Source organism: Balaenoptera acutorostrata, chromosome 7 (genome assembly GCF_949987535.1).
Source record: "Balaenoptera acutorostrata chromosome 7, mBalAcu1.1, whole genome shotgun sequence".
In the NCBI taxonomy this organism is placed as follows: Eukaryota; Metazoa; Chordata; class Mammalia; order Artiodactyla; family Balaenopteridae; genus Balaenoptera; species Balaenoptera acutorostrata.
Window position 1 is genome coordinate 7631790 of NC_080070.1, and position 27947 is coordinate 7659736.

At 42.9% G+C, this 27947-nt stretch overlaps 1 protein-coding gene across 4 annotated transcripts in view; it reads right to left on the reverse strand.

The window, feature by feature from the left end:
* Window positions 1–27947, reverse strand: part of CUL1 (cullin 1) — a 110411-nt gene that overhangs the window by 9257 nt on the left and 73207 nt on the right. For all 4 annotated transcript variants that reach the window (XM_007184660.3, XM_057549634.1, XM_057549635.1 and 1 more), the window contains 10 exons: window positions 27475–27638; window positions 20907–21069; window positions 19860–19990; window positions 6906–7013; window positions 6720–6826; window positions 4360–4408; window positions 3519–3650; window positions 2142–2259; window positions 889–965; window positions 265–396 (listed from right to left, as the gene is read on the reverse strand). In XM_007184660.3, coding sequence (XP_007184722.1) covers window positions 265–396; window positions 889–965; window positions 2142–2259; window positions 3519–3650; window positions 4360–4408; window positions 6720–6826; window positions 6906–7013; window positions 19860–19990; window positions 20907–21069; window positions 27475–27638 — 1181 coding nt within the window. The remainder of the gene's footprint in view (window positions 1–264; window positions 397–888; window positions 966–2141; window positions 2260–3518; window positions 3651–4359; window positions 4409–6719; window positions 6827–6905; window positions 7014–19859; window positions 19991–20906; window positions 21070–27474; window positions 27639–27947) is intronic.

Below are 27947 nucleotides of genomic sequence, written 5' to 3' on the forward strand. Positions count from 1 at the left end.
TACAGAGTTGAAGCACTGACACGCGCCCGCCCTTTTGTGGAGGAGAAAAGTGAGGCTCAGTGTCATTAAGTAACTTCTCCCTTAGCCACAGAGAGTAAGAACTCAGCTCCTCTGACTCTTAAAATCCAAGCTGTTTAACCACGGTATTATTTTGCCAGAAGCTTAACTCCAGATTTTGTTGCGTGAATCACTACATTTCTGTAACTGGTCTTGTCTTCATTTACACTTAAAAAAAAAAAATCCAAAATAAAAAGGTGATCTTACCTGCAAAGTGTATCTGTTTTTGAAGCAGTTTGTTACTAATTCTCCTTTTGATAGCTGATATAACCATGTCAATTTTCTGCCACTGTGACGGCTGGCATAAAACGCTGTGAATCGCTGGTAACTCCGTTCCAGCTGGATACAGAGGGGGAAGAGCATTTGTGGAATATATATCTCACCATATTCTACAGTCAACATCTCTAAATAAAAAACACTGGTCCAAGTTTACAGGGCAAAATGCTTACGTAACAGTAAAATACAAATATCAAGTGTTTACTCTCTTGCAAAAGCACGTTGATTTAAGCATTTGAAGGTACAATCAAAAAGTTTTTAGCTCCAGACAAGTAGGTATCATCACGATGTTCATCGCAAAACTGTTAGGTTCTACTTTCGAGAGTAAATGCCCATGTAAATGAACGCACTGCTGAGCTGGAACAGAGGGGGCCCACCTCTGGATCTCCTGCCCTGCCCAGGGCTCACGGCTGCCTTAGCACCGCCCGGTTTAACGCCACATGGCCGACCAGCAGGAACGTCTTCTGCAGACAGCACCTGTATAATGGTGGGGGCTGCCCCTTTTCACCTTTGCTCAACACTAAGGGAACGAACAGACGATAAAGTCATCCTTACCTCCGACGGCAAGGCAAACGTACAAGACTGCTGAAAGGGCCACGATCCAGAGCTCAGAACTTGAATACTGAAGTCCACTGGGGGGTGGGGAAGAATTCAGGAATACATTTAATCAGCCTTATAAACTGAAAAGTGCCACCATTTCAGATAAACACGGATTGCTTTTTATTAAAAGAAAGCACACTGAATGAAAAGTCCTGCTTTCATATAAAACTAAGGATTGAACACATTTAATTTCAATTAAATTGTTTTGTTCAATTAAATTTAGTAAAGGGAAGAAGAGCCAGAAATTCTCTCCTCCAAGGAGTGAGTTTTTCACTTCTCTTCTAACGCAGAATTATAACATCGTGTGCCCGTCTGGCTGCACAGGCTTTAGTTTTCTGCCACGAATAACCTCAGCCCCCCGAGGCGCACCTGAGGCCGCCAGGCGTGGATGGCACGAGAGCCCCAAACTCAAGACAACGAAAACCCCAAAGTAAACCGACTTCGTTATGTTTTGTGTAGCACAGATTACTCTGTGTACAGCACACGGGCTATATATATCTAACACACATACAATCTATACATTATAACAGTAATGGCATCATCGCAGATGGCTGACAACAAGTCCGCTGGCTCAGCTGTCAAGTTTAACAATGCAATAGTGCTTTCAATTTGGGAAAAGTACAAACCTCGTTTTTCATTTAAAAAGATAAAATCACCGCATGATGCTGTCAGATCACCCGCCACCTCCTGCTGCAGGCAGCCCTCACAGCGGGAGCCCAGCGGGCCTCCACGAACGAGGCCGGGCACCCGCCCGTCCCGACCCCCAACGGCAATCGGAAGCCATGTCTGACTCTGTTATCTGCACAGCCAATTCAGTTTCTTATAATTAAAAAAACTGCTAGCATGGAATTAAACTAAGGTTAAAAAACATTCATTGAAACTTAAGCCGTGCGCGGAGCCCCGAGATGGCAAACGCCTGGGGTCGGGCAGCCACGTCAGCCAGTAGAAGAGGCCGGGGCTCAGGACCCGGACGCAAGCCCCCCCACTGGCTCGGCCCTCCGGGCAAGGCCAACACGCTTCCAAGGCTGTCACCTCCTGTCACCACACAAGTCATGAGGTGGGCAGTGCCTGTGGGAAGGACTTGCTTTTGCCTGTCCCTGGATTTCTGATACAGCTTCCACCATCTCTCTCACTAGCTACTAGCTCACTAGCGCCACCTCCTCCGAGAACCCCGCCGGTAAAGGAAGCTCGGAGACCGGGGTACTCACGGTCCAGAGGCTCTGAATTCGTCAGGTGCTTTTTGAACTGCTCATTCAAATCTTTGCTTACACCAATGTCTTGAAACATCCGCTGAAGTTTAGAGGTGTACTCGAAACCACAAGCTTGCTGAAATGAACCCAGATAACTGCCTTATTAATTTCTATAGAAATATAAATGTATACAGGGAATCCGATGGGGCTCACAGTACGTGACAGACGCTTAACCGTATTACTAAAGCTAGTAACGTTTAACTGTATCTCAGGGTATAAACATGCACTGATTAAAATTCATACACTATCAAGAATTATACAGTTATAAATGGAATGGTTACGTCTTTATACACACAGTAACTATCACGCAGGCCCAAAGAGCAAGGGTTTCTGACACCATGGGAAACACCAAGATGACACAGTTTGCTATGTCTCCCATCCACTACCACAGACTGAACGGTGCCCCTACCCCAGTCCTGTGCTGATGGCATTTGGAAGTCGGGCCACAGAGAGATCATTAAGTTTAGAAAAGGTGATGAGGGCGGGCCTCCTCCACGGTGGGATTAGTGTGGTCATGAGAAGAGACGGAGAGGTTGCCCCCGACCCCGCTCCCTGTCGTGTGAGGACATGGCCGGCGGCCCCAGGCAAGCTGGGAAGAGAGCCCTCACCAGAAACTGAACTGGCGGGGACCTTGATCTTGGACTTCCCAGCGGCCTCCAGAACTCTGAGAATAAATTTCTCTTGTTCAAGCCACTCAGTCTATGGTATTTTGGTACAGCAGCCTGAGCTGAACAAGATACCCGTGGAACTATAACTTCGGGTCAAAGTGAAATATGCTATAAAACATATAGCAGCATTTGACAGGCTAGCAAGCACTGACACAAATGCAGGCTAAGTGCAGAGGCGGCTGAATAAAGAAATAAATACTCAACAGCAAACTAACACTGACGTTTTCTGTCCTCCTACAGACGCGGGGTTACTAATTGTTAACCAAGCCCAGAAAAAAACAAAACACCCCGCCCGCTCAAGGCCAACAGCACATGAGTACGGGCCACGCCACGTGGAACAATTCTTGGTGGCGGGGGCAGAGCTGAGGCCACAGGTGCAGGAGCAGGAGTGGGTGCTGGGTGTCGAGCAGGGCTCGGCTGGAACAGAAGGGCCCCTGGGTGTGTGTGCCGGGCAGGCGGGGGTGGTCGGGAGAGCACGTGAGGCCCGACGAGGGGAGACCTGGGCTCATCACAACCGTGGTGGGTTCTTGGTAGCGGAGCAGCAGAGCTCACACTGCACAGACGCTGTGTTATCACTGACTGATGGCTTTGCCCAACTGATAACCTGGAGAGACTACGAACTTTAATGACTGAAAACTGGAATTTTTCAGGAAAAGATTACATTTACCTTTAACTTAGAGATCATGCTTGCTTCGGCATCATCACTTGCACTGTTCTGATGGACGAGCCTCTTGGCCAGCATCTTCGCATAGAACTTCTGAAACACGTCTTTGTCCTCTATATACTTGAAGACCACCATCTAGAAAGCCACCACGAGAGCACACTTAACGCACTTACAATCTGTCACCAAACACAGGCCAGAAACCAACACGTGTGCTTTGTCTTGCCCGGCCCTGTATGCCAACATCTATAATGACAAAAAATATTGTCCTGCTTCCCTGGTGCCGCAGTGGTTAAGAATCTGCCTGCCAATGCAGGAGACACGGGTTCGAGCTCTGGTCCGGGAAGATTCCACATGCCGCAGAGCAACTAAGCCCGTGCACCGCAACTATTGAGCCTGCGCTCTAGAGCCCGTGAGCCACAACTACTGAGCCCGTGCTCCGCAACGAGAAGCCACCACAATGAAAAGCCCGTGCACCACAAGGAAGAGTAGCCCTCATTCACCGCAACAAGAGAAAGTGCGTGTGCAGCAACGAAGACCCAACGCAGCCAAAAAATAAATTAATAAATTTAAAAAAAAATGTGAAAAAAAATACTGTCCTGTAATCTTTAAAGTAAATATTTTCATCAACCCCTGAAATCACATTAAGTTGGTCTACACTTAGTACTAATGAGGAAAGTACAAATGCTAAAATTAATGACTCAACATAGGGAGTAAAATCATAGATTCAAAATAAAATAAATGATTCTACTACTTTCCACATTCCAGATGGCTCATATAAATAATTTTAAAGCCACTTGTCAGAGAAAAGGTTACAGCGTAACGACATAACTACCCAGCACCTTACCACTTGGTTGAGCGTGTCTTCTAGTTCTGCTTCTTCTGGGTTCTTGGAACTGAAAATTTTTAAAAGGCATAGTGTTTTAAAACAAATCAGCAAACATTTACTAAACAAGCACCACTTAGCCAAACTACCATATCAGATTGTGGTTCTGAACATTCAAATGCTCAGTTCTTTTCAGATTAACAGGTGGAAGAGGGAAAGTTAGCTTTCCTTACCTGTGGCAACTTGGCAATCTTATACTTTGTCTCTATTTCATAATCTATTCTCCCATATAATCATTTAGAATATCCACAATGAAACTGAACAGAAGATACTTGTTAAAAGTTTCCCAAAACATTCTGAACCAAGTTTTCCTTTAAGATAATCCATTTAAATGTAAGTAAATGAGCTTCACTTTTCTAATTGCCTTCTACAATACGCTTTAACTTTGAGGAAAAAAAAAAAAAAGCATCTTAATGGCCTAATAATTAAAGACAATGAAAGGGTTTTTAAACCACTTCTCAAGTGTTGCCTTATGTCTACAAAATAGATGCTTGTCCTTTAACAACTGATTCATTCACTCTATTCTAGGAGCAAATATTAATTGAAAGGTGATTTCAGGGTAAATCAAAATTTAAAGCTTTTATCCCAAGAGTCCTTTATAAACAAGACCCCTATAAATTCATATAAAATGATCCAACCACCAGACGGGCTCCTATTTAAGAACAGTTGGCTCCGAAGGTCCATTCTTCTCTCTCTTTTTCTCACTGAGAGGTCAGGGCTGTGTCTCTCCTGAAAAGAGGTGAATTCAGTGCCCGCTGGAGTCTAGTCACTGACACGCGCTCATTACAGCAGCACTTTTGGAACTATCCGCCGTTCTGCCTGCTTCAGCAGCCTTAACTAAAGAATCATCTATCAAGAGACTTGATGAGACCATTTCTAAAAAGACAATGGCTAAAAAAGAAGCTATGTATTCTGCCAAACAAACTGGAGTTCTATGAGAGTACCTACATATTTAAGATATTGAAAACTTTCATTTTATAGAGCCTAAAAAATGAAATCAGGTCAGAAGAGGCATCCCAATTTAAAGTCCATTTTCACTCCTGAAATGAATACATTAGTGGATCTGACTAGAATTGCTAAATTATACATTAGACAAGCATTGTGATAAGTAGGGGGAAAAAAATCAAATACTCAATTTGCACTGGGCCTTGGGCAAATCACTTTCCGGCAAAGTTAAAAGAGATAGCTACTGCCCTTATCAAATGTCTTCTCATGTCAATCAAGAAGACCACACAGTTGTTCATACAGTTCTCAGTTCATAAAGTCAACTACATTAGATTTGCTACTGTTGAGCCATCCTTGCATTCATTCCTAGAAAGCTATTCTATGTTCTGGACAGTTATTCTTTAGTTCGCTGATAAATTTAGTTTGCTAACATTTTACTTAAGATTCCCACAACTCTCTTCTAAGTGAGACTTGTTTGTAGTCTTTTTCCTGGTAGTGTAGGTGTTCTCAGTCTTTTTTGTAATGGGATTATACGAGCCTTTGAGAGGTGCTTAAAATGCAATTTATTAATATTAAACCAATATAATTGGGGGGCATGGAAAACTACTGCAAAATCTGTTGGTGTGATATTTGGAATAGGAAAATAAGCCTTGAGCATTTCTAAACTGAAAAAAGCTACTCCTCAGTGAAAGAGACGCTGATGAAAACCAAAACAAACACACAAAAAATTAAGTGAGAACTTCAAAAAACACAACACAGAGAAGAAAACCGTATTAGGTTATGTTGCCTCTAGCGCTTAATACACATACATTGATTAGGAAAAATACCAGTTGAGAAATAAGATGGTTAAAATATAAAGACTATAAAACAGCAATAAAACAAACTCATTAAATGAAGATAAATGTTAAAAGTACGCAGACTGAGGAAAACACTATAGTATGTGGAGAGTCTTCTGTTTTAAAAAGCAGCCAGTGGGAGCTACTGCAGATTTTCAATTGGAAAAAAATTAATCAAGGCCAGCAGAAAAGAGCAAGTAGGGAGTGAAGAGAAATGGTGACTTTCTGCTGTAACCTCCACCCTCGTCACCACCAGCTGGACCTGCCCAGTGGAGTCTATTTAGCTAAAGGATCACACGCACACCGCCTGCCATTACAGACATTAGTGATGTAAGAAAAACATGAACTGGGCACAGTACACATAGCATGAAGTGCCTTTTAGGAAGACAAAGAAGGTGTATTAGGTTTACAGTATTTTCTCAAAAGGTACAAAAATTACAATTTAACATACGTAAAATGTAATATAAATTTTAACTCCTCATCTAGAGGCTGAGACTTTATAAACAGGCTTACTAAGAAAAAACACAAAGTCACTAGTACCTCTTCTTCAACAAGGAGTCACAGTATCGAGCCAGCAGCTCGGGGGATTTACTGGATGACTGAGCCATTTTGGTGACCGCGTTGTTGTTGATGAAGCGACCGCAAGCCTGCAGATGACAGGAGACACAGTCAGAGGCCAGTGCGCCAGCCACTGTCCCCAGGAGAGCCGCGGGCCAGCGCACCCACCTTGTCCAGCGCGGCCACGAACCCGGCATCGTTGTTGAACGCTGACATCACCAGGGCGTTGTATTTTTTGTGAACGTCCAGCACCGTCTGTACGTACATTTTGGGGTCCTTGGGCAGAGGGAAAAACAGACACACAAGCTGGTTTCTGGGGACTAAATTGCACACTAACATGCTACTAGAAAACATTCCAAAAGGTTTGGATACTTCTTCAAAGATGTTAACAAGTAAGGATCAAGAAACAGTTTTCATTCCATCATCAAAACACATAGGACATGATGTTTATAGATATAATAAAAGAAAATATATTCTCTGCACTCGAAATTAAATACTGGCTTCAAGCTATATGAAAAACAGTGATTGTTCAAATTATTTGAAAACTCAAAGGGACCACAGAAAATAAACTTTCAAAGTGATAGCTTTACTTTGCCAATTTTTGTTGTTAACAATTCAACTTCTAGACTTTGTTTTGGCTGGGGAAACCAGTCTATCAGTTATTTAGAACTTAGCTGGGCAGGCAATGCAAGGATAACATAGCTTTTAGGTCCTAGGAAGTGTGGATGAGGGGCCGGGGTGGGTCAGACGTGGCAGCAAGGGTGAGACTAGTACATCCGGGAAAATCAGAAGACCCACGTGGACAAACAGAGAGAACTGAGACGGGAAAGGCCAGGGCCTGGGAGACAGGCAGAGCACCGTGGGATCGGCCGGGTAGCCCAGTGGGAGTCTCTGGACAAAGGAACAACGGGATGGAAATGAAATGTGAAAGTCAGCCACAGGAGCGGCTTCTGGAGCGATACAGAAGGAACACAGGAAGGGGGGCGCCAAAGGAGACAGTCCTGGGTAATCGGAAAGCAGAGGCCGACGCTGAGCCCGCAGAGGGCTGTCACTGCCCTGCCGCGAGGCCAGTGCTGTTCGCATCCCCTTCTCACAGACGGAGAAACAAAGTCACAGGCAACCATCCGGCCAAGGGCCTAAGCGGCGGCAGTCAGGCCTGGACACGGGCAGCCTGACTCCTGAGAGCCTTTGAGAAGGAAAGGGCCCGGGTGAGAGGTCGGGAAGGCAGGCTGAGCCCGCGCGGTACGCGGTGCGGGCACGGCGGCCAGCACGTCACAAACGCAACCTGGTGCGGGGGCCTTAAATGGTTTGCCAGCGTCTCCAAATTCCTGACAGGTGTTTCTCCTCGGGATTCAGGAACGAGAAACCGGAACTCCCCCAATTCTAGTTATTCTGCATTTTTGTGACACTTGACTTGTTTTAAAATAATAATGAGTAACCATTAAGAGTAAATCATTTTTCTGTGATAGGGTTATACTAAGAGTTTCAGACGTTTTCTGTTAAAGATGTAATAAACATGCCAGGATTATTATTATTACGAACAAATGATAAGAAGATTATCATTTCAATGACATGTAAAGTGGCCTCTACCTGATAGACATTCGATAAAACATTAAAAGGGAATTTAACACAAAATAATTGCCAAATAAAAATCACTTAAAATATTGAAAGCCAATGCCGCGTACATTTAATGTTTAAAAATTATCTATCTTAAAACTTAGAACACACACAGCATTAACTGCTCCATCAGAGAATCCGGCTCTTAGTTTCATGACAACTATTCTGGGTGTAGAAGAATTTCTTGCATTCTGTATTAATGGTCTTATTCACAAGACTGCACCCAAAAGCATCTCTCAGTTGGCACACAGCGTACTTCATATAAGCTCATTTCTTTTTTCTAACAATGAAAATATTGTGTGCTTGACTTAATTTTGGTTTTGCCATTGAAATTGATATTGCTTTTGCCAATTCAGATTGCTTTCTGATTTCATGTCAAATTATTTCACATCATTCAAATTATTTTTCTCTCTGCATTTGTTCTTTTAAAGTATTTACAAAGAAACTTAATCTCTAGCAAGTATCTACACACAGGAAAACGCCAGCAAACATTATCGTGTAGTATTTGAATAAAGTAACATTAAAGGTTAACAGCATTACAAAGAATCGCATGTCAAAACTGCCAAGTTAAGGACCTTATTTGCTTCCAAAACTTGCTATTTCTTGGAACACCACTCACAGGATTGATATAAAGTATATTATGTATGTAAACAGGTTAGTTTTCATTTTATTTGCAAGAATGACTCACCCTTAGCAGCAGAGAGGGACACATACACATTTATAACGCGGCATCACCTACAAGGAAGACGGACCCCCTGGACGGCACTGCTCCTCTGCCTCATCCTGGCGCCCAGAGACGACCTGAAACTTGGACTCCCCACGTCAGCACCCCTCCCCTTGCCCTGGACCATCATCAGTGGAGTCCTCTGAATCAGGAAAGTCTCCACGGTGACCATTATGTTTGCAGGAGAACTACAATGCTTTTCCCTGTTTTCTTGATTTCTTGACCAATTTTTATCAGATTTAGGATTTGGAAAAACACAAATGTCCCCAAAAACGCCCAGCAGAATTCCCCATGGAAAGACAGCTCTTCCCTAAGGGAACAGAAGTCTTCAGACTCCAATTCCAGATTCTTTCTGCTATACGAGAAGACCCAGCCAGGAGCCTGGCTGGTGAGAAGTGAGAGTGTGAACGGAAGCCACTGAGGGAAGAGTCAGCTAAGGTACTGAGCCCTGGAGACTTGAATTTAGCATCTGAGATCCAGAGAGAAGCCACCTTGGAACCTGGCAAGGGCAGATGGAGACGGGAACACACAGGAATAACACAGAGGAGAGAATTTAAGGAAGGAGCAGTCAGCAGTGCCAAACAGAGAAAAGAGGTTCAAAAGGTGAGTGATTTAGCAACCAGGAGGTAAATGATGGTCTCTTCAGAGGGCACCAGATCGCAGGGTTAGACAAGCAACAGAGGTAAGGAGAGAGAAAAGATCAGCTGGATGAAATGCATGTTTTTTCAAGAATTTGAAGACGTGAATTTCTGACGTTAAAAAAAAAAAAAAAAGGAAAGCTCAGCTTGGTGCTCTGTGACGACCTAGATGGGTGGGATGGCGGGGGGAGCGGGATGAGGGAGGTCCAAGCAGGAGGGGATATAGGTATACATAGAGCTGATTCACTTCATCGTACAGCAGAAACTAACACAACATTGTAAAGCAATTATACGCCAATAAAAAAAAAATGTAGTCAGTAATTGGCGTGATCACTCAATAGTACACGAGAGCTCTCTGCATATAAGAAACAGGACGCCTCTCAGGCTGGTCCCGGAGGGAGCTCATCCAACTCCTATGTGATTGGTGTCTTTATTGCCAATGGCTGTCACATTCCTCTCCAGACCAGACCAGACGTCCCCACTCGGTTCACACAACCTGTCGTGGACGCCTGGAGGGATCCCCAAACTGTGTGTGTCAGAAATGGCCCGATCTCCTCCCTGGCCCTGCTGCTCTCTGGACCTCTCTCTTTCCATTTCTTTTGTTTCAATATGTTATTGTAGAAAAGAGTCAAACATATTCAAAATTACAAAGAACAGGAAAACCCACCCCACGTATTCATCGTCCGGCTTCAACAATTATCCAACACAAATCCTGTCCATTACAGAGTCTAATTACTTAATTCCTTCTGTGTCCCCCCATCACCAGCCCGTGTCATTTCCATCTGAACCACTCTAACAAACCTAACTGATATACTAGCAACTCTTCTTCCTTTTAATCCATTTTCTACATGGTAGCGATTTTGTAAACAAAACTCTGATCTTGTCAGTGTCCGGTTTTATGATAACCCTTCTCCTGGTTTCGTCTTGCTCTGAGGATTAAGGTGTATCATCAGCCTGGCCTTCGAGGTCTCCCATGGTCTGGCCAGCCCGGGCCCACCCTCGCAGGTTTACCTCGTGCCCTGTCCCCTCCTCCTGTCGTAGCAGACTTCTCGGTGGCCAGGACAGGTCTGCTCTGTCTAGGACCCCTACCTGCCCAGGCAGCTCCAACTCTTCTACTTGTCTCCACTATTTCCAGGGAACCTCCCTGAGCTTCCAGGACAGGCCAGGCTTCCCTGTTAACACGAGCTCACCATCCCCGTGAGCTGTCGCCAAGGGCGGCCTCCCTCGCCGGGCATGAGCTCAAGGGGCTCACCAGACCGCACCTGCCTTGCCTCCTGTACTTCGCCAACTCATTCTGAAATGGCCAAATCAGGAACAACCATAATCATAACTGAATTACTACCTTTTATCCCACGTTTCCACTAACCAGATAATTCTAAAAGTCCGTCTCACAGAGAGAAAACACACTTTAGGCGCCTGACATAACTTCCATCTTACCCTTAGTTAAAGCAGGGAGGCGCGTGAGGCACGCCCAGAGGAGGGAGGCCAGTACCTCACGGGGAGCTGCTGCACATCACACAGGATTTCTCGGGGTCACCTGCGATCCTAAGGAATACTGTAATTCTGCCTCAAGAGGATACGGGGGCCACAGGCCTGGGGCCTCCACCTCACGCACGTGCATCGTGCTCTCAGCCTGTGCGGCCTCCAGGGCCCCGGGCGGCACCCGGCCTCCTGTCCTTGCGGGGGGCAGGCGGAGGCAGCACGGGCCACCCGGGGCCTTGTTCCATGAGGCCGACGTCCCCACCTCGGGGCTGTGTCTCTTCAAGAAGGAAAGGGAAAGAAATGTGTCTCCACTGACGAGGACACACCACGCCATCATTCGGGGTCAGGGGGACTCTTCTTCCCCATAAGCATTAGCACGTCCCCTTTGGAGTCGTATCATCTCCCAGCAAAACAGAGAAGCAAGAGGTTCAGAAAAAGAACAATCCCACACCACCGACTACACTCTGCCGATTACGCGTGGGAGCTTTAACCCCAGCCCGGCTCCCCACCACTCAGCACTTTCTGAGGTGCCCCCCCCCCACTGCCAGCCTATGTGCACTCAGGGTTTAAAAGTAATTTTGATATTAACTAATGAGCAAAAACCCCCAAAACCCAAACCAAAAAAACCAAATAGCCCTCTCCCCAAACTGGGAGAGAAATGGGAGACCTCAAATACCATTCAATATTCTAAGTCTCACATTTTCTTAACGGGCTTTAAAAAAATTAATTAATTAATTAATTAATTTTTGGCTGCATTGGTTCTTCATTGCTGTGCGCGGGCTTTCTCTAGTTGCGGCGAGCGGGGGCTACTCTTCATTGTGGTGCGCGGGCTTCTCATTGCGGTGCCTTCTCTTGTTGCGGAGCTCAGGCTGTAGGCGCGCAGGCTTCAGTAGTTGTGGCACGTGGGCTCAGTAGTTGTGGCTCACGGGCTCTAGAGCGCAGGCTCAGTAGTTGTGGTGCACGGACTCAGTAGTTGTGGCTCGCGGGCTCTAGAGCGCAGGCTCAGTAGTTGTGGCGCACAGGCTTAGTTGCTCTGCGGCATGTGGGATCTTCCCAGACCAGGGCTCGAACCCTTGTCCCCTGCATTGCCAGGTGGATTCCTGCGCCACCAGGGAAGCCCTTTAATGGGCTTTTCTTACTCCATCACCTCAACTCTTTCGTTTAGATAAGCAGAAATCACTAGTTTTCTGAGAATGGTTTAAAGTTTAAAATACCAAGACAAACTTAGCAATTGAACCAGCGCTCTCCATTCCCACCATTTCAACCTCTGTCCACCTGCTACTTTCTGCTTCAGTCATTTTTACTCATCTTATGAGCCTCAGAGCATAATGAACACGTCTTTAATCTGCTCATGACCTTCGGACTCTGATAAACTTTTACAAATCTCTGACCTGACTTACGTGACCGTGTGGGCTCCCATTTTTGACCCTGGCCCCTCGTGCCCGCTCACCCCTACCTCGCCCTGAATCCCAGGTGTGCCTGCAGTCAGCCCTTTGGTGTTGGTTACCCTGTAAATGCTGAGGCTCTGACTGACTAGATTTAGGTGCTGGGTGATCAAAGGTGAAAATATTAAATCTTGAAAGTGGAACTAAGTTAGACTTGCCAAGAAAAACTGTGCCTTCTCTAAGTGAAAGAATGATGTTTCAGAAAGTAATAAATGCATTAGTTCAGAAATAGGAGCAGCATATACAGGAGGGAAGTGGGTGGGTGGGTGGCTAGAGAAGTTCACGGGTAGCATCTGACTGGCCTTGAACTGGGCAGGGGCCGCTTCAGGACGTACAGATACGCAGCAAAGACGAAGCCAAAATTCAGTTTCATGTGGGGTATAAAGTCAGATTTGGGCAGGAAGAGGCTTCCACGATGGGTCTGCTTGTGAAAGGACTGGAGTTCTCCCTACAGCTGAAGGAGAGAAGGGTGTTTCCTGGATACACAAAGGATACAGTGAGTCTTCTCAGAGCCTGGTTGTCACAGACTAAAAATGGACATTTGTGTATTTTTTCCTTCAGAGAAAATGGCATCCTCTTCATCTCATGGCAAGACAGAAGACGAATTCACAAATTTAGCTGCGTGCTTTCTGAACCAATCTGCACTGTCACCAAGTATCAGTTCTTTATGTAATTAAAATTGTAACCTGCTCCCTCCTCCTTCTCCTTTCCCACATCGACTGCACCAAAACTACTACATTTCTTTTGTTTTGCTTTTTTTTTTAAGATTTATTATGGAAAAATTTCAACATATTCAAAATAAGAAATAGTAAAATCAGCTGCCATAATCCATCACCCAGCTTTAAGGGATAGCCTATAGCTGTAATAGTCTAGGATTTTCTTATCCTACCCTCTCCACACTCTTTAAAGATACGATGGATATGTTTCCCACCTCCCTTGACCACACAAAGCCAGGTCACATTCCAAATGTAAGGTTCCCGAGCTAAAGTTTAGCTCTGCGTGGATAATCTTCTTCTATTACCACCCACAGAAAGGTTGAGTCAGGACTAAGTTATTTAAGCATTTTTCCAGAAGAGAAAGGGAATCTTGGTTGTATAAATGAAACCCAAATCTGCCAGAAGCACCCAGCACTGTGTTACTCTGTTCGTTCTGGTGTACGTTCACACACAAGTGAGTCCTCAATCCCAACCATGGAACTTTTTCATAATTCTTTTTCGTAAGGGGGCCCAGACTCACCCCTTCGTCTTATACTGAAAAATATGCTCGTCAGAGCTCCCCGATTTTACTGCTGCTTTTAAAACTCTCCGCTTTAACTGCTCCCTCTTACAAGCACTATCGCCCTGGCAGCCCTGGGCCGCTCCTGAATCGCCTCTCCGTCTCAGTACACCATTGCTTCCAAAGCTGCAAGTAAACATTCACAACTTTGTGCCCCCGTCTGGCTCTGCAGCCCAACCTCCCACTGTCAGACCAACAGCCCTGCTGGACATCGAAGCATCTACAAGCCCATTCTTGTTGGATTATATTTCAGTTCCAGTTAGACTGAGGTCACTAAATCAAGATACGGTTTCAAAGAGGACTTTGTGCTTATCTGTTGCCACTTCTGCCCTGAAGACATAGTAATGAAACATTCTCTATACCTGATTTATGAAGCTTTCTTTGTAGGGAAGAACAATAGCACCCAGACTGCAGCAGAATCGTGTGTTAATTAACAATTCAACATGGAACCAACTGCGTCGTCAAGCATTCACCAGCAAGTACTTACAAGTCTGTATTGACTCTTTTCCTGAACTTTATTTTGCTATAAAATTGTGGCGTTAGGGGAACTTACAAAGCCATCCAATGACTTGATATGGTATTTACTTTGTATTACATGGATGACTTTCCACATGGCTGGTGTTGTCTTTAGGATTGGGCCATAAGGAAAGGCACCGTCAGTTCTGAACGCCGATAAAGTCATTCCTCTGAGCTACGGGCTCGTTCCCTAAGATCACTATGAATCAAGGAGTTGACTGTACTTCACAGTACTACCAACTGTCCTTTCCAGCAAGCTCTCTGTACTGATGGAAAACATCAGAGGCAAATTTGTAACCCACCTCTAATGAGAGACCAGACTTCACAGCATGCACTCTGAGTGCTATCTTACACTTAGCTTCATCTGTGTTTCCAGCCCTTAGTTTGCTACTCTCTGTTTCATTTATCCTATTGTCTTTTATGTATTGTGTAAGCCGCCCTGAATCCTGCTGGCAACGGTGGAGTATAATTAAGACATAAGCAGACCGAGACCCTATTCTGTATGAGGCACAGTGCTGAGCTGAGGCCATGAAGATGGATAAAGCCATCCCTGTAGAAGACATTTACACAGACATCTAAGATATACGGAGTGTGAATGTCATGTAAATAGTCCAACATGCTGTTATTTCAAAGGGGTGATCGAGAAAGCCTTCATGGAAGAAATGGCATTTGAGGGTACTGAAAGATAAAGGTGTTTAACACATAGGAAAAAAAGAAGGAATATGTCTAAGCAGAGAGAAGAACCAGGAGGGTACAGCACAGCACACGTATGGAACTGGGAGTGTCTAAAAACGTTTCGATGACGGACATAATGAGGATGAAGAGTAAGGAGGATGGAACTGGAAAGGAGCTGGGGGCGGCAGCAGGTGGCCCTTCCTCTTTGCCACCATGGTCATCGTCATTATCAACAATAACTACTTGCTGTATCAGACGCTAGTTCTAAAATTATAAAGAGTATCAAAGCATAGTAAGGTGTCAGCTTTACTCTCAAGGGATTTATAACAGATGGAGTGACAAGAAACACAGAAGTTATACACAAATATAAAGTGGCATTTGGGAGATTTTTCTAAATGCCCTAATGGTTTAGGCTGAGAATACAACCACTTGGGCGGGAATAGTTAGTGGAGAGCATTTCTTTTAGAAAGTGGGATTTGAGCTGGCCTTCAAAAGCGGGATAAAACGAGAAGGAAGGAAGGACCGCGTTACAGGCAGAGATGAGTATAAACAAGGACGTGTTCTGGGGGGGTTAGAAGATGAGGTCCATGATTAGAAGAGGATTTTGATTTAATATAATATGGAAGACTTAACATATTATTTTAGGGAAGAGGGGTTTTTTGTGCTTTATTTAAAGCAACGGATGAAGAACATGGAGTGAAACTGTCCATGCATCAAGGAGTATTTTTGGAAGACGGAACTGCTAAGCAAGATGAGGGATGAACAGGAATGGGAGAGATATAAGACCATCCAGAAACGAAGGGACGGGGCCCAGATTACAAGGGTCGCTTTGGGACTAGACAGGAAAAGCCTGGAGAGCCAAGGAAGGCCGCACATCCCCACTCCGCTGACTCAGCAGAGAGGACCGGGGCGCTGGCAACGCGCTGCTGGGGGCTGACGGGCTGGGAGGACCCCCGCGGCCACGCCCACGTTCAGGAGGCAACGACTCCACCTTAGAAGACTCAAGTTGCCAGGGGCAGAGGGTGAGGCCGCGTGGCACATACCCCACAGCTGCCGCCGCCGTGCTAAGGAACCAAGGAAGGAAGATGTGAGTTTTAAAACGGACCCGCAATACAGTCACTAAAGCAGGCAGATGAGGTCACGGAGATCTGAGAAGACAAAGTGAGATCTGATGAGAAGACAAAGGTGAGGAGGCATCTCGACAGCAGAGCCAGCGCAGGAAGGCCGTAAATGCTTGCTGGATGAACGAAAATGACTTCCGTGTTCTCTGCGGCATCTGTTGCTCCTCTGAGCTTGAACCCCAGCCGGTACCAGCAGCTGGTTGCTTTGGCAGACGGAACAGCTGAGAACCCAGCACGGGGCCGCCCCTCCGCGGGCTTCAATCTTTTTAAATGAACACCTGAAGGTGTGGGCTCTGCTTTCAAGATGCTCCCCCTCAAGACCTAAGTGGACCGGCCAACCTCCTCCTATATTTTAAAACGGATTATTTTTCTTCTGTTACTACATTGCCAACAACTGAGCACACTGGTAGTGCTTTGGCCCGTCTACATAAGCACACGAGGTCTCTCAGTGTTCGACTCCTGACAGTCTGAAGGCAACGTGAAATGTGCGGATTTACCCTGCTGCTGCCCCACTGTCTCCTTTCAGTCCAGAGGCCACGCACGGGGGAACTTGCCTATGAAATAAACTTGCCTATGAAAAAAATTATCTGATCCTTTGTTCAGCTCTAAACCTGTTTAAAACCCATCCTTGAAGATTTCTTTGTGTTTCCAAAGTTCTACTGCTGCCCCGACGCAATATGCTAACGGTGCCTGCAGCGTGGCTAGGCGTGAGCGTCCTCAGTCGCGAGCATCTCTGGAAGGCTGGAGAGGACTCCTCCTCAAGCTGGACTCTCACGTCATGGTGGGTGGGATGGACCCACACTGATCTGCTTCAGCCTGAAGCCCCTGTACCCTGAGAGGAGCCCTGATCCCGAGCTGCATTCCCCGGCGTTCCCCGGCCTGGGTGCGGGGCAGGTACAAGCAGCAGTGTGTCTAAAAACAGCACATGCGTTCAGGGTTTCAGTCACCTTTCACGGGGGAAGACTGCCAGTTCCTCTTTGGGTAAAGAGAGGGGGACACCATGAGCGGGATTTCCCGGACCATGGTTACCCAGGAACAGCCATTATTCTCAAATCTGTTTTAACTATGAAAAAAAAATGCCCTCAGAAAATTCTTAAGTAGATTTTGAAGTTTCTAACACAAAAATATTATTTGAATCACATTACAAATGTGAAACCTGTAATAATTTCAGCCCAGGCCACACTGATTAGCAGTAAAACTTGTTTTCTAGCCAAACTGATGGGATAAATGGAATCATAGGACTAGATAACTTTTCAGCCCTTAAAAAAAAATCATTTAAGCAGTGCCTTCTATGGCATTTAACAGATGAATTTAAATGATTCTCATATACTACGATTCAACTCAGTTAGGTGAAAAACTTTAAAAACTGTTTTGAAAGTAATTAAACCCCACTTAAAATTAGGTACGATAATTGTAATTTTTTACTGATTCAATCAATCTCCTTTTTCTGCCGCTTTTTTTTTTTTTAGCATTAATGGGTTTTGGAAAACCATCATGGTTTGGGTTACAATACATCTTTTACGTTTACTACACATGTGATAAAAATGAATACCTACTTAAAATTATTTATGTTTTAGCAGCTGTATTTATTCTGTCTTACAATAAGCAGCTGCTGTGAGTCAGGCTAAGACCGGCTACATGTGCTCTCTCTGGAGCTTCTTCAAGTTTCCTGGCCTTTCACAACATTGGTGAGTAAAGGTAGCAGGTCCGACCCAGCCCGGGGAAGGTCGTAAAGAAATCCACGCACCAGTCAGACGGCACCACGAACTTATGAGTCAACCGAAACTCCAGAGATGAGCCAATAAAATGGAAATCCAGGGAAAACTCCTTTTGCAGAAAATAGGAAAAGTATTTGTTTTCTTAAAGAAACTTTTCCTCACAAGAAAAACAATTTAAAAAACCAGTTTCATGAGTTCAATATAAAAACAGTTCCTATGGAAATAATAATTATAATGAATAATGTATTTTTAAAATGTTTGACTTTTGAAAGTTAAGGCAGATGCAATATAAATTTACCAAGTTATATATAATTATTCTTCATGGGGGAAAATCTTATTTTGGTGTTTAAATACATGCATATCAGTGGCTTACATCTAAGTAATAAAAATATTGTTTAAAAGCTTAATTTCCAATAAAATGTAACTGCTGGTAAATACAGTTTATTTTTGCTGTCTACTGCTGACGGATGAAGTCTCTACTAATAGAGAAATGATTTTACTTAGAAGCTGAACTTGTGCTTTAACTGCCATGAAAAGGTCAACTTCAGATTCAAGACTCACTGACCAGGTCAATCAGGCAGCTGACTGTATCCAAAAGAAAGAGAAAATGGTACTTGAGAATTACAACGTGATTATTTCTCCATCTAGAACCTTACTTGGTTTGGAAAAGATTGACTTTAGAAGGAATATCCCATCATTCCTATGAAAACAAAAAAGCAAGTTATCCTACTGATTTTTAATCTAACTATATTCACCTAGAACATGAGTCCCTAAGGCCAATCTCATATCTAACATTTAACAGTTTACATGAAAAAGCGAAACCTGCTTCATTTATCTGCTACTCTAATCCATATCTGATGAAATAAGACTCGCCACTTAACTCATTTGAAGGAAAGTCATTTAACTTGGCTCTGCTGCCCACACAGCCAAACCGGGTTCTGAATTAACATCTGTGAAAACACCTTACGTTATTGAAAAGATATCTTCATCAGGTCACCCCTTTTGAATCTCATGTACCTGCCTGTGCGTGTCAGGCCCTTTAAAGGTTGTTTACATTCTTCCCTCTAATACTTCATAGATGTGATAACAAGTGAGGCAGCAACCCCCATAATTAAAAGTGGAAAAGGGATCCCCCAAAGATAACAGGAAAATAAAGACTTAAAAAAACATATTAAAGATAGTATTGTTGAAATAATTAACACGAAACACAATAAAATCAGAGATAAAAAGTTTTCTGATTCAGACCTAAGAACCAGCTGTGTGTTCTAGAAGCTTTTCTTCTCCAATAGTTGTCCCAAACACTATCAAAACTAAAGTTCACAATAGGGACAAAACTGAAGACAACTTACCTCTTAGAAACACATGATACTTCCTATGTAAAATTATCAAGTGAATTATAGATAACCCAGCAGAATATTCTTGTGCCTCCTGCAGTGGGGATGGGGGTGTGTATGAGAAATGCCATACATTTCAGGGCCTTTCCAGGGCAAACAGCCCAGTGAGCTTCAAGGGGAGGGCAGTACACAGACTGAATGAAGTTCCTGCAAGGGGCAGCCTGTGGCCCGTGGGTGCCAGAGCCAAGTCTCTAGGAGGCTTTAGCCTATTCTTTCTATGGAATAATCTTCTCTCTTCTAGTGCAAGGAATGTAATTTTGAGAAGACATAAAGGAAAAAAGAATATCAAGAAATTAAATCCTTAATGCCTAAAAAGTGCCAGAGAAGAGTTTATGAAGATGTTTACTAAATAAAGATGCTTGTGAACCTTCTATTTTAGAAAGCCAAAACAAGGTTCTCTAAGAGACTCTAGTGAAAATCTTACCCCTTGGATTTGTAAGTGGAGACACGAGACACACCTGCAGTCCGTACATGGGAATGGTTAGGCCTGACTGGCTTTCAGTTAAACAGTACTTACATTTAAAGCAGCTTCTCCACACTTTTCAATCGCTGCAAGACCCTGATTATGAATGTGTGTCTCCAGGAGTTTTTTCAATTCTCCCAGGCCATCCTGGATTCTAGACACAAGATTATACATGCGACCCAAATCTGAAAGAAGAAGGCACCACACCTTTATGCACAGAAACAAACTCTGCATATCCATTCCACTAAGTAAGTGCTTACAGAGGTGAAAGGTACACTGAAATAAAACCACCGCGTTTTTACACCTTAATAATCAAATGCACTTAACTGTAACCAAATACTTTATATTTAGCATATGCATATTTAGCTGAAAGTAACAATGAAGTCATGCTGTTATAAAAGCATATTCTCCCCCTTGCTAGGAGAAACTACTAATAGAGAAAGAAGATGATCAGGAACTACATCTGATGCTTCCTAAAATTTGAGATTGAGATATGATTTATGCCTGACACATACTAGGCACTCAAATATTATTTAAAAGAATGCATAAATTTAAGGAGTATTTATGAGTATCCCTCTCAACGATACAAACAAACAAGTCACAAAAGGTCCCCGTATTCTTTACTTCGTATATGTATGGCACGTGGCTGATATACGAACTCCAAAGAAAAATCCTGAATCCAAACACCATTCTTTTACTGAGCTCCTAAAATGTTCCAGTAAAACAAGGGAGGGGTAAAGCAAATACTTCTGCAAAATTATAGCCTTCTCATCTTAAAGAATTTTCAGAAGAAACATACACGAGAAAAAAAAAAAAAAACAACCAGTGGTAGCATCATTTAATGCTAAGGTGTATGGAACAAGTTAGACTCCAAACCAAACTGAAAAGATGCTCTTCCCCCAAAGTCACACCCCAAACACACTGCAGAGGTCTGAAATCAACACACGACAAGGTACACACACGCGCACACACAATCTCACACGTGAATCTCTTAAAGAATGACCGGTGTTGGAAATGCTAACTCCGAGTCTAGAACTTCTCGCAATTTCAAAATCTCAGATCAAAATACATACCCTTGTGTTTTGAATCTCAGTGGCTCACCTTCATTTTTGTCGGCATCCAATAAATTCTGAAACTCCGTGTGGAAGATCTCCAAGTGTTTCTCGATGAGCACCTGCTCGCACTTCCTGGCTAGCTCGTCCTGGGTGCTCTCGTGAAGGTAGACCTGGACTCTCCGCTGCTCCTCCAGCAAACGAGCCTCCGCCTGTGGGAATTAACTCAAGTCAGAGGTTTGGGTTTGCTTTTTAAAAACTGCTAACAAAAATAACAGCAAATGAAACTCACAAACCTGCCCGAAGAAAAAAAGGGAGGGGAGGGGTTCTCTGATTTTAGGATGAATGCCAACTGTAACTAACCGGTCAATGATGTGTCCCACGTCCTCTGTAACCTATGTTTTTGCTTCCAAGTCCTCTTTAAATGACTTTAATGAGGTTATCATGGTTAACAGTCCAAATGTATTTACATCAATTTTCTTCCCACAGATACGTGGCGTTTCACACCTTTTGGGGGTAATACCCCTGGTGACACTCTGAGAAAGCTGTGGATTCTCCACTGCACACAGACATGGAGGGAAGAACCACGCCCTCTGACTGAGAGCTACTTGAGGTCAAGGGTCACATAAATACATTCCCTGAAATGACCACATGGAAAGAATCAGTAGTAATTACACTTTAAAAAAATTTAAATATTATGGCCTTCTCTTGCCAATCATCTGAATATGCATCTCTGAAATCTACTGGATTATTTACTCATCTCAATTTCTTCCATCTCCCTTCAAGGAAGAGAGGAAAACAGGGATGCAATTTAAAAGAGTAGCAAAATTAATAAAAGTTGGTATGTTTTACAACATATTACCAGAAATGTGTGGTGTAAAGTATCACCTAGGAACCACTAAATTATCAAAGCAAGAAATTTCAATGATCTCGCATTATTCAGGTAATCTGAATAAAGAGTGAAAAACTATATTTTGTATTGTAAAAATGCCAATACTTCCCAAAATGATTTTTAAATTTGGCATAATTTTGGAGAAATCTAGAAAAATTCAAGTGGAAGAATAAACATCCAAGAGCCAAAAAACCATAAAATGAAAAAATGACTGGGCAGGCCTTGCACTGTCAAGAATTACTAATAGGACAATAGTTTCAACTGCAGAAATTTAAACCTTACTGCACATTCTAAATAGAGTTAAATGTGAAAAAATAAACTTGGAAAATATCTGTAGTATATATCAAAAGGTCAATATCCTTAATATATAATAATCTCTGAAAAATCAATAAGTATGTGCAAATAAAAACATGGGAAAGGAAAAGGAACAATTTGCAAATTAAGAAATACTTGAAGATTCTGATAAGATATAATTTGTTATATTATTTGGTTAATGGAATACTGCTATCCAGTAAATACAAAATACGTTAATGTAATAAATTAGTGGGGAAAAAATGTTATTAAAAAACCCTATAGGGCTTCCCTGGTGGCGCAGTGGTTAAGAATCCACTGGCCAATGCAGGAGACATGGGTTCGAGCCCTGGTCCAGGAAGATCCCACATGCTGTGGAGCAACTAAGCCCGTGTGCCACAACTACTGAGCCTGCGCTCTAGAGCCCGCGAGCCACAACTACTGAGCCCATGCGCCAGGAGCCCGTGCTCCGCAACAAGAGAAGCCACCGCAATGAGAAGCCTGTGCACCGCAACGAAGAGTAGCCCCGGCTCTCTGCAACTAGAGAAAGCCCGCACACAGGAACAAAGACCCAGTGCAGCCAAAAATAAATAAATAAAAACAAAACAAAACCCTATAGCATTACTCCAACTTGGTGTTTATGTGCATACTTAAGTAACAGGGTCCCAAGTGTGTGCAGGTTTATGTTATTTGTATTTCCCCGCAAGTCTACAGTTGTGGTTTTTTTTCCTGATTACAAAGCTATTTTAAAAAACAATAAAATATCTTTCTGTGCTTTAACTCTGAAGTTCCAAGCCTCTGCTGCTTCATATCTAGTATTTCATTAAGACTGATACCTCAAGAACTAAAGCTGGTGAAATACAGGACATGCAAACCAAAAAGCACCACTTTTTCTCGAGGTTATACCTGTTTCCAGGAAGAACATAATACCCTGGCAGCAAAAAGTCATCTCTTAAAAACTTTTCTCTCCCCCAAAATGAAAGGTAAAGCTTTGGTATCACTGCTGATTCACTCTCCGGGGGACACTGGCTTTCCATCCCCTGTACTACAAAAAACCAGTAGCACTCTACAGACTCTTCCTGCAGGGGCCGAGAGGGAAGAGCAAACTGGTCCCTAAGTGATCACAAAAGCATTAAAAGCCAGAGGGGCTCACTAGTTGTTTACACAGCAGTCCCCCCTTATCTACGGGGGAGACGTTCCAAGACCCCCAGTGGATGCCTGAAACTGTGAACCCTATAGGTACTATGTTTTTTCCTATACATACATACGTATGAGAAAGTTTAATTTACAAATTAGGTACCGTTAAGAGATTAGCAACAACAACAGTAAAGTAGAACAATTATAACAATATAATGTAATAAAAGTTATGTTTAATGCCTTTGCCATCTTAACTGGGCACGTGTCATGCACTGTGGCCATAACGTCAACTTGAGGTGTGACAGCAAAACTAGCACAAATTTTCCTTCTTTACAACTTCATGGAGAGACAATTTATTCTCACCACAGATCTTAGCAACCTTTTCCTTATTAAGTTGAGAACTTTCTCCTTTTTACTTAAAGGAAGTACTTTATGGCTTCTCTTTGGCATATCTGAATTGCTACTCTTGTGCTTTGGGGCCACTGTTAAGTAAAATAAGGGCTACGTGATCTCAAGCACTGCAGACGACGGTCGATCTGATCACCTGGTCAGTGAAGAGACTAACAGGGGAGATGCTCTGGACAAAGGTATGATTCAAGGGCAAGATTCCATCATGCTACTCAGAACGACATATTTCAATACATACAATTTAAAGCTTATGGACTGTTTATTTCTGGAACTTTCCATTTAATATTTTTCGGACTGAGGTTGACTGTGGGTAACTGAAACTGTGAATACGGTGGGACTACTGCCCACAGGCCTACTTCCTTTTATTGGAATTCACAGATACTGCTTTTTTAAAAACAAAACAGAAACTGAAGGACTGTGGGTTGAGCAAGTCTATCAGCACCGTTTTTTCAATAGCGTTTGCTCACTTTGGGTCTCTGTGCCACATTTTGGTTACTCTCAAAATATTTAAACTTTTCCATTATTATTATTTGTTATGCTGATCTGTGATCAGTGATCTTTGATGCTGCTATTATAGTTGTTTTGGCATCATTTAGCAATAAAGTTTTTTAAAATTAAGGTATGTAAATTGGTGTTTTTGACATAACGCTATTCTCCACATTTCATAGACTACAGTATGGCGTTATGCCCTGGGAAACCAAAAAATCCGAGTGACTTGCTTTCTCTCAGTGGTCTGAACCTGAGCCTGCAGTGTCTCTGAGGTTGGTGAAAAACCCAAGGTCCTGGGTGTTATGTCATTAGGTTTTAGGAAGGACAGTCATTTACATTCTTTGTTGATTTGAAGGCAAATAAGCTCTTGATCAGCACTGTACTTGGCAGATAATTATATCAGAACACCAAGATCAAATTCAGAATGACTAAATAAAGTTAAGCAATTAAAGACTGTTCCTGTTAATTCTATTAGGATCAGTATGCAGGAAAAACAAAATGAAAAAAAAGACCAAAAAAGTAAGCAAATTAATGAAATAAGGTATACTTTATTTTTAAAGTTTAAAAAAATGACATTAGAAACCTAGAATAGTCGCACGTCTTTTTCGTAGCTCAGATGAGACAGTAAGATATGCTAAAGCACTAATAGGCTCAGGGGTGTTCACTCATCGAAGTCATCAGTAGAAGGAAAGCCAAAGATTCTCAACTGTTTCCACTAAAAGATTCCTAACAACACAGAAATGGGAACACAGACCCCCCCCCCCCCGCCCAGGGAATTTGCACATCTAGCCCAAACTGGCTGCTAAAAGCTGAGTATTTCTTGAAAGTTCATGCTTTATCTCAATATTGTTCATGAGTTTTGTATTCTACTTCCTGATAGAATGTTTTAATATAAACGTAATTTCTTCTTTAGTTATTTAATAAAATGTGCCACAATTGGGCTTCCCTGGTGGCGCAGTGGTTGAGAATCTGCCTGCCAATGCAGGGGACACGGGTTCGAGCCCTGGTCTGGGAAGATCCCACATGCCGTGGAGCGACTGGGCCCGTGAGCCACAATTACTGAGCCTGCGCGTCTGGAGCCTGTGCTCCGCAACAAGAGAGGCCGCGATAGTGAGAGGCCCGCGCACCGTGATGAAGAGTGGCCCCCACTTGCCACAACTAGAGAAAGCCCTCGCACAGAAATGAAGACCTAACACAGCCATAAATAAATAAATTAAAAAAAAAAAAGAAAGAAATACAACCAAATTAATAAAAAAAAAAAGTGCCACAATTTATCTCATGGTTTTGCACATTCTCAGGCATATACTGAAGGTTCTAAACAATGTATGCATGTAATACCAAACATTTATATCATGCTTGCTCTTTGCCAAGCATCAAATAATATATAATAATAATAATAATAATAATAGTAAATTATCCCCATTTTATAGATGAGGAAACAAGGAACAGAAAGGTTAAGGTCAACCCCCTAGTAAATGGTGGAGTAGGGATTTTAAATTAGACCCATAGCTCAGTTTGAGATGCAAGGCTACAGCTATAGGTAAGGGTAGAATTGTTCACATGGTTAAACTCCAATTTTATGCTCACAGAGTCTCTGCACTATGGACTTTCAGAATGGATGGATGTCATGTTTGGTAAGATCCAACCAGATTTGGGCCAAACCTTTAACGCCTCTAGGAAGAAATCCCCTCTAAGAGAGCAAGGATGCTGGAAGCATCCTCTCCGTCGAAGGCAGAGCTCACACTGGATTGAAAACATCCAGGCCACTGGAAATCTTTGCTCCTCAAGTTGCCTTTGGTCCCAGGTCCGATTTTAAAAGCAGATTTCCCTGCGTTGGGAGTGCTGACGTAGCTCTGGCCTACAAAGCGGATTTCCTTGTACCAAAGCACTACTACCTTCCTTGTTGTGGATAGCAGGTAACTGCAATTCACTAAGCAGTCTGTAAAATGAAAAGGCCTGAATCACGCTTGTGGATGTGTACCCCGATAAAAGGCCCCACTTTTAAAAACATACACAGTTTTAAAAGGATCACCATATATAGTAGAGTTCAATAAAATATGTCTTTATGAAAACTACACTGCCAAAATAAAAAAATGACGTAACAGGCAATGCTTAGATTTAAAACAGATTTGTCAGGCAGCTGTTAGAAACTCTCTATAAGCTGGTTAGGTTCCAGACTGGCACACGAAAGCTAATTTAATCCATAAATATACATACACAAGGAACTATCACTACTCCAAGTATAATACTTCTGAAGAGTTCCACTTTTGTTACGTTTTGACGTATCAGAAATTTGTTTGTCAAGGACTTTCAGCTTCAAACTTGTAAGGGCCACTTATAATCACCATCCCTTATGGGAAAATGCACTCAGAATGTCACAAACAAATTGGGGAGGACTTTCTCTACATGGTTAGAAGGGGGAGCTGTTTGTTGCTCTTTATGACTTACTAACTTTCGACCTCAGCACATGGAGAAAGTGATTCTGCAGTGCATTTGCTCTCCAAGCGAACAGAGAATAAAGGGAAAAAAGCAGGTGTCAGACACAGTCAGCCCCAGACTCCCTGGAAGTCTCCTGGCCCGTCTCAGTCAGCAGCCATAGCCTGTGGGCAATATCCTGCCTGTAAGTAAACTTTTATTGGAACACCGCTGCACTCACTGTTTAGATGTTGCCATGGCTGCTTCTGCGCTACAATGGCAGAGCTGAACAGTTCCAAGAGAGACCACATGTGCACAAGGTCTAAAATATTTACCATCTGGCCCTTCATAGCAAGTTTGCTACCTCCTGACTTAGATCACTCCTCAGAGCATAAGTCTGGGATACCTGTATTCCCGAGAAGGAGAACGAAGAATAATTCCACTAGAACTTCACTGTAACATCACTTAATGTAGAAAAAGATTTATGATACAGACACCGATCTTGGATCTTTTCTTATCTAAGACTTCGATCCTGTTCTCTCGGAAGGACTTCTCCTCTAATGCAAACTTGAAGACTGTGTTATATAGATTTTTAGGGGGTATTTCAGAAGCAAAAAAGCAAAAGCTTAAAGTTTCAAATATTAGTTTCTTAAAAACTAGTTTCTCATTGACGTAAGACCGCGGCTCCCGTTAGATACACATATACATTCTACTGTAGTAGACAGTTCAAAACACGAAAGTCATACAGCTATTACGGTTATATCCTCCGATCAGTAAGGAGAACATTGAGCCATGATTATCAAATTAATTTATAAAAGCTCCTTGGTGAACTGGGAGAAACCACTTGCACCTGCTACAGACACTACAGGATAACAGTGCCTAAGAAATGACTTTGAAGAAAGTTGCATATATTAAAAAGAATAATTCATTTGAGCAGCAATAACTTTTAACTTAAGCCTACTTTAAGTACTATGTTTAAGCTTACCTTTTTCATGTATTCAGTAACCGGGTTCTGCTGCAAGAATTCGGTACTCTCTCTGGTATAAAATCTCTCTGTGTCAGCCAAAAACTGAGATTCAAAGGATTCTTTGTACACTGTTAGCGTTGGGCCCTTCGCAAAGGCATCATCTTCATTCAGCCCCAGTTCCACTGGAAGTAAATAAGAACTACATTTCAACTGCCCTATTTTTGGTTATATTTTAAGGACTACACTTAGGTGTAGCATTCAGTTTAAGTTATGCTTAAAAGGTAAGAATAAAACAACAGGGCATAAGGCAAATCTGTTATTCATTGGTAGTAAAGTATACTTTCAATAAAAGAAAAAAGAAAAAAATCCAAGACACACAAAAGCAAGTAATTCTGATGGATGGCCAGGCATGTTTCAAGTTATCATGAAGTTCATTCAGAGAACATTTATATTTCTAAAAGCTTACAAGAAGTACGAATGCCTAATTCTAA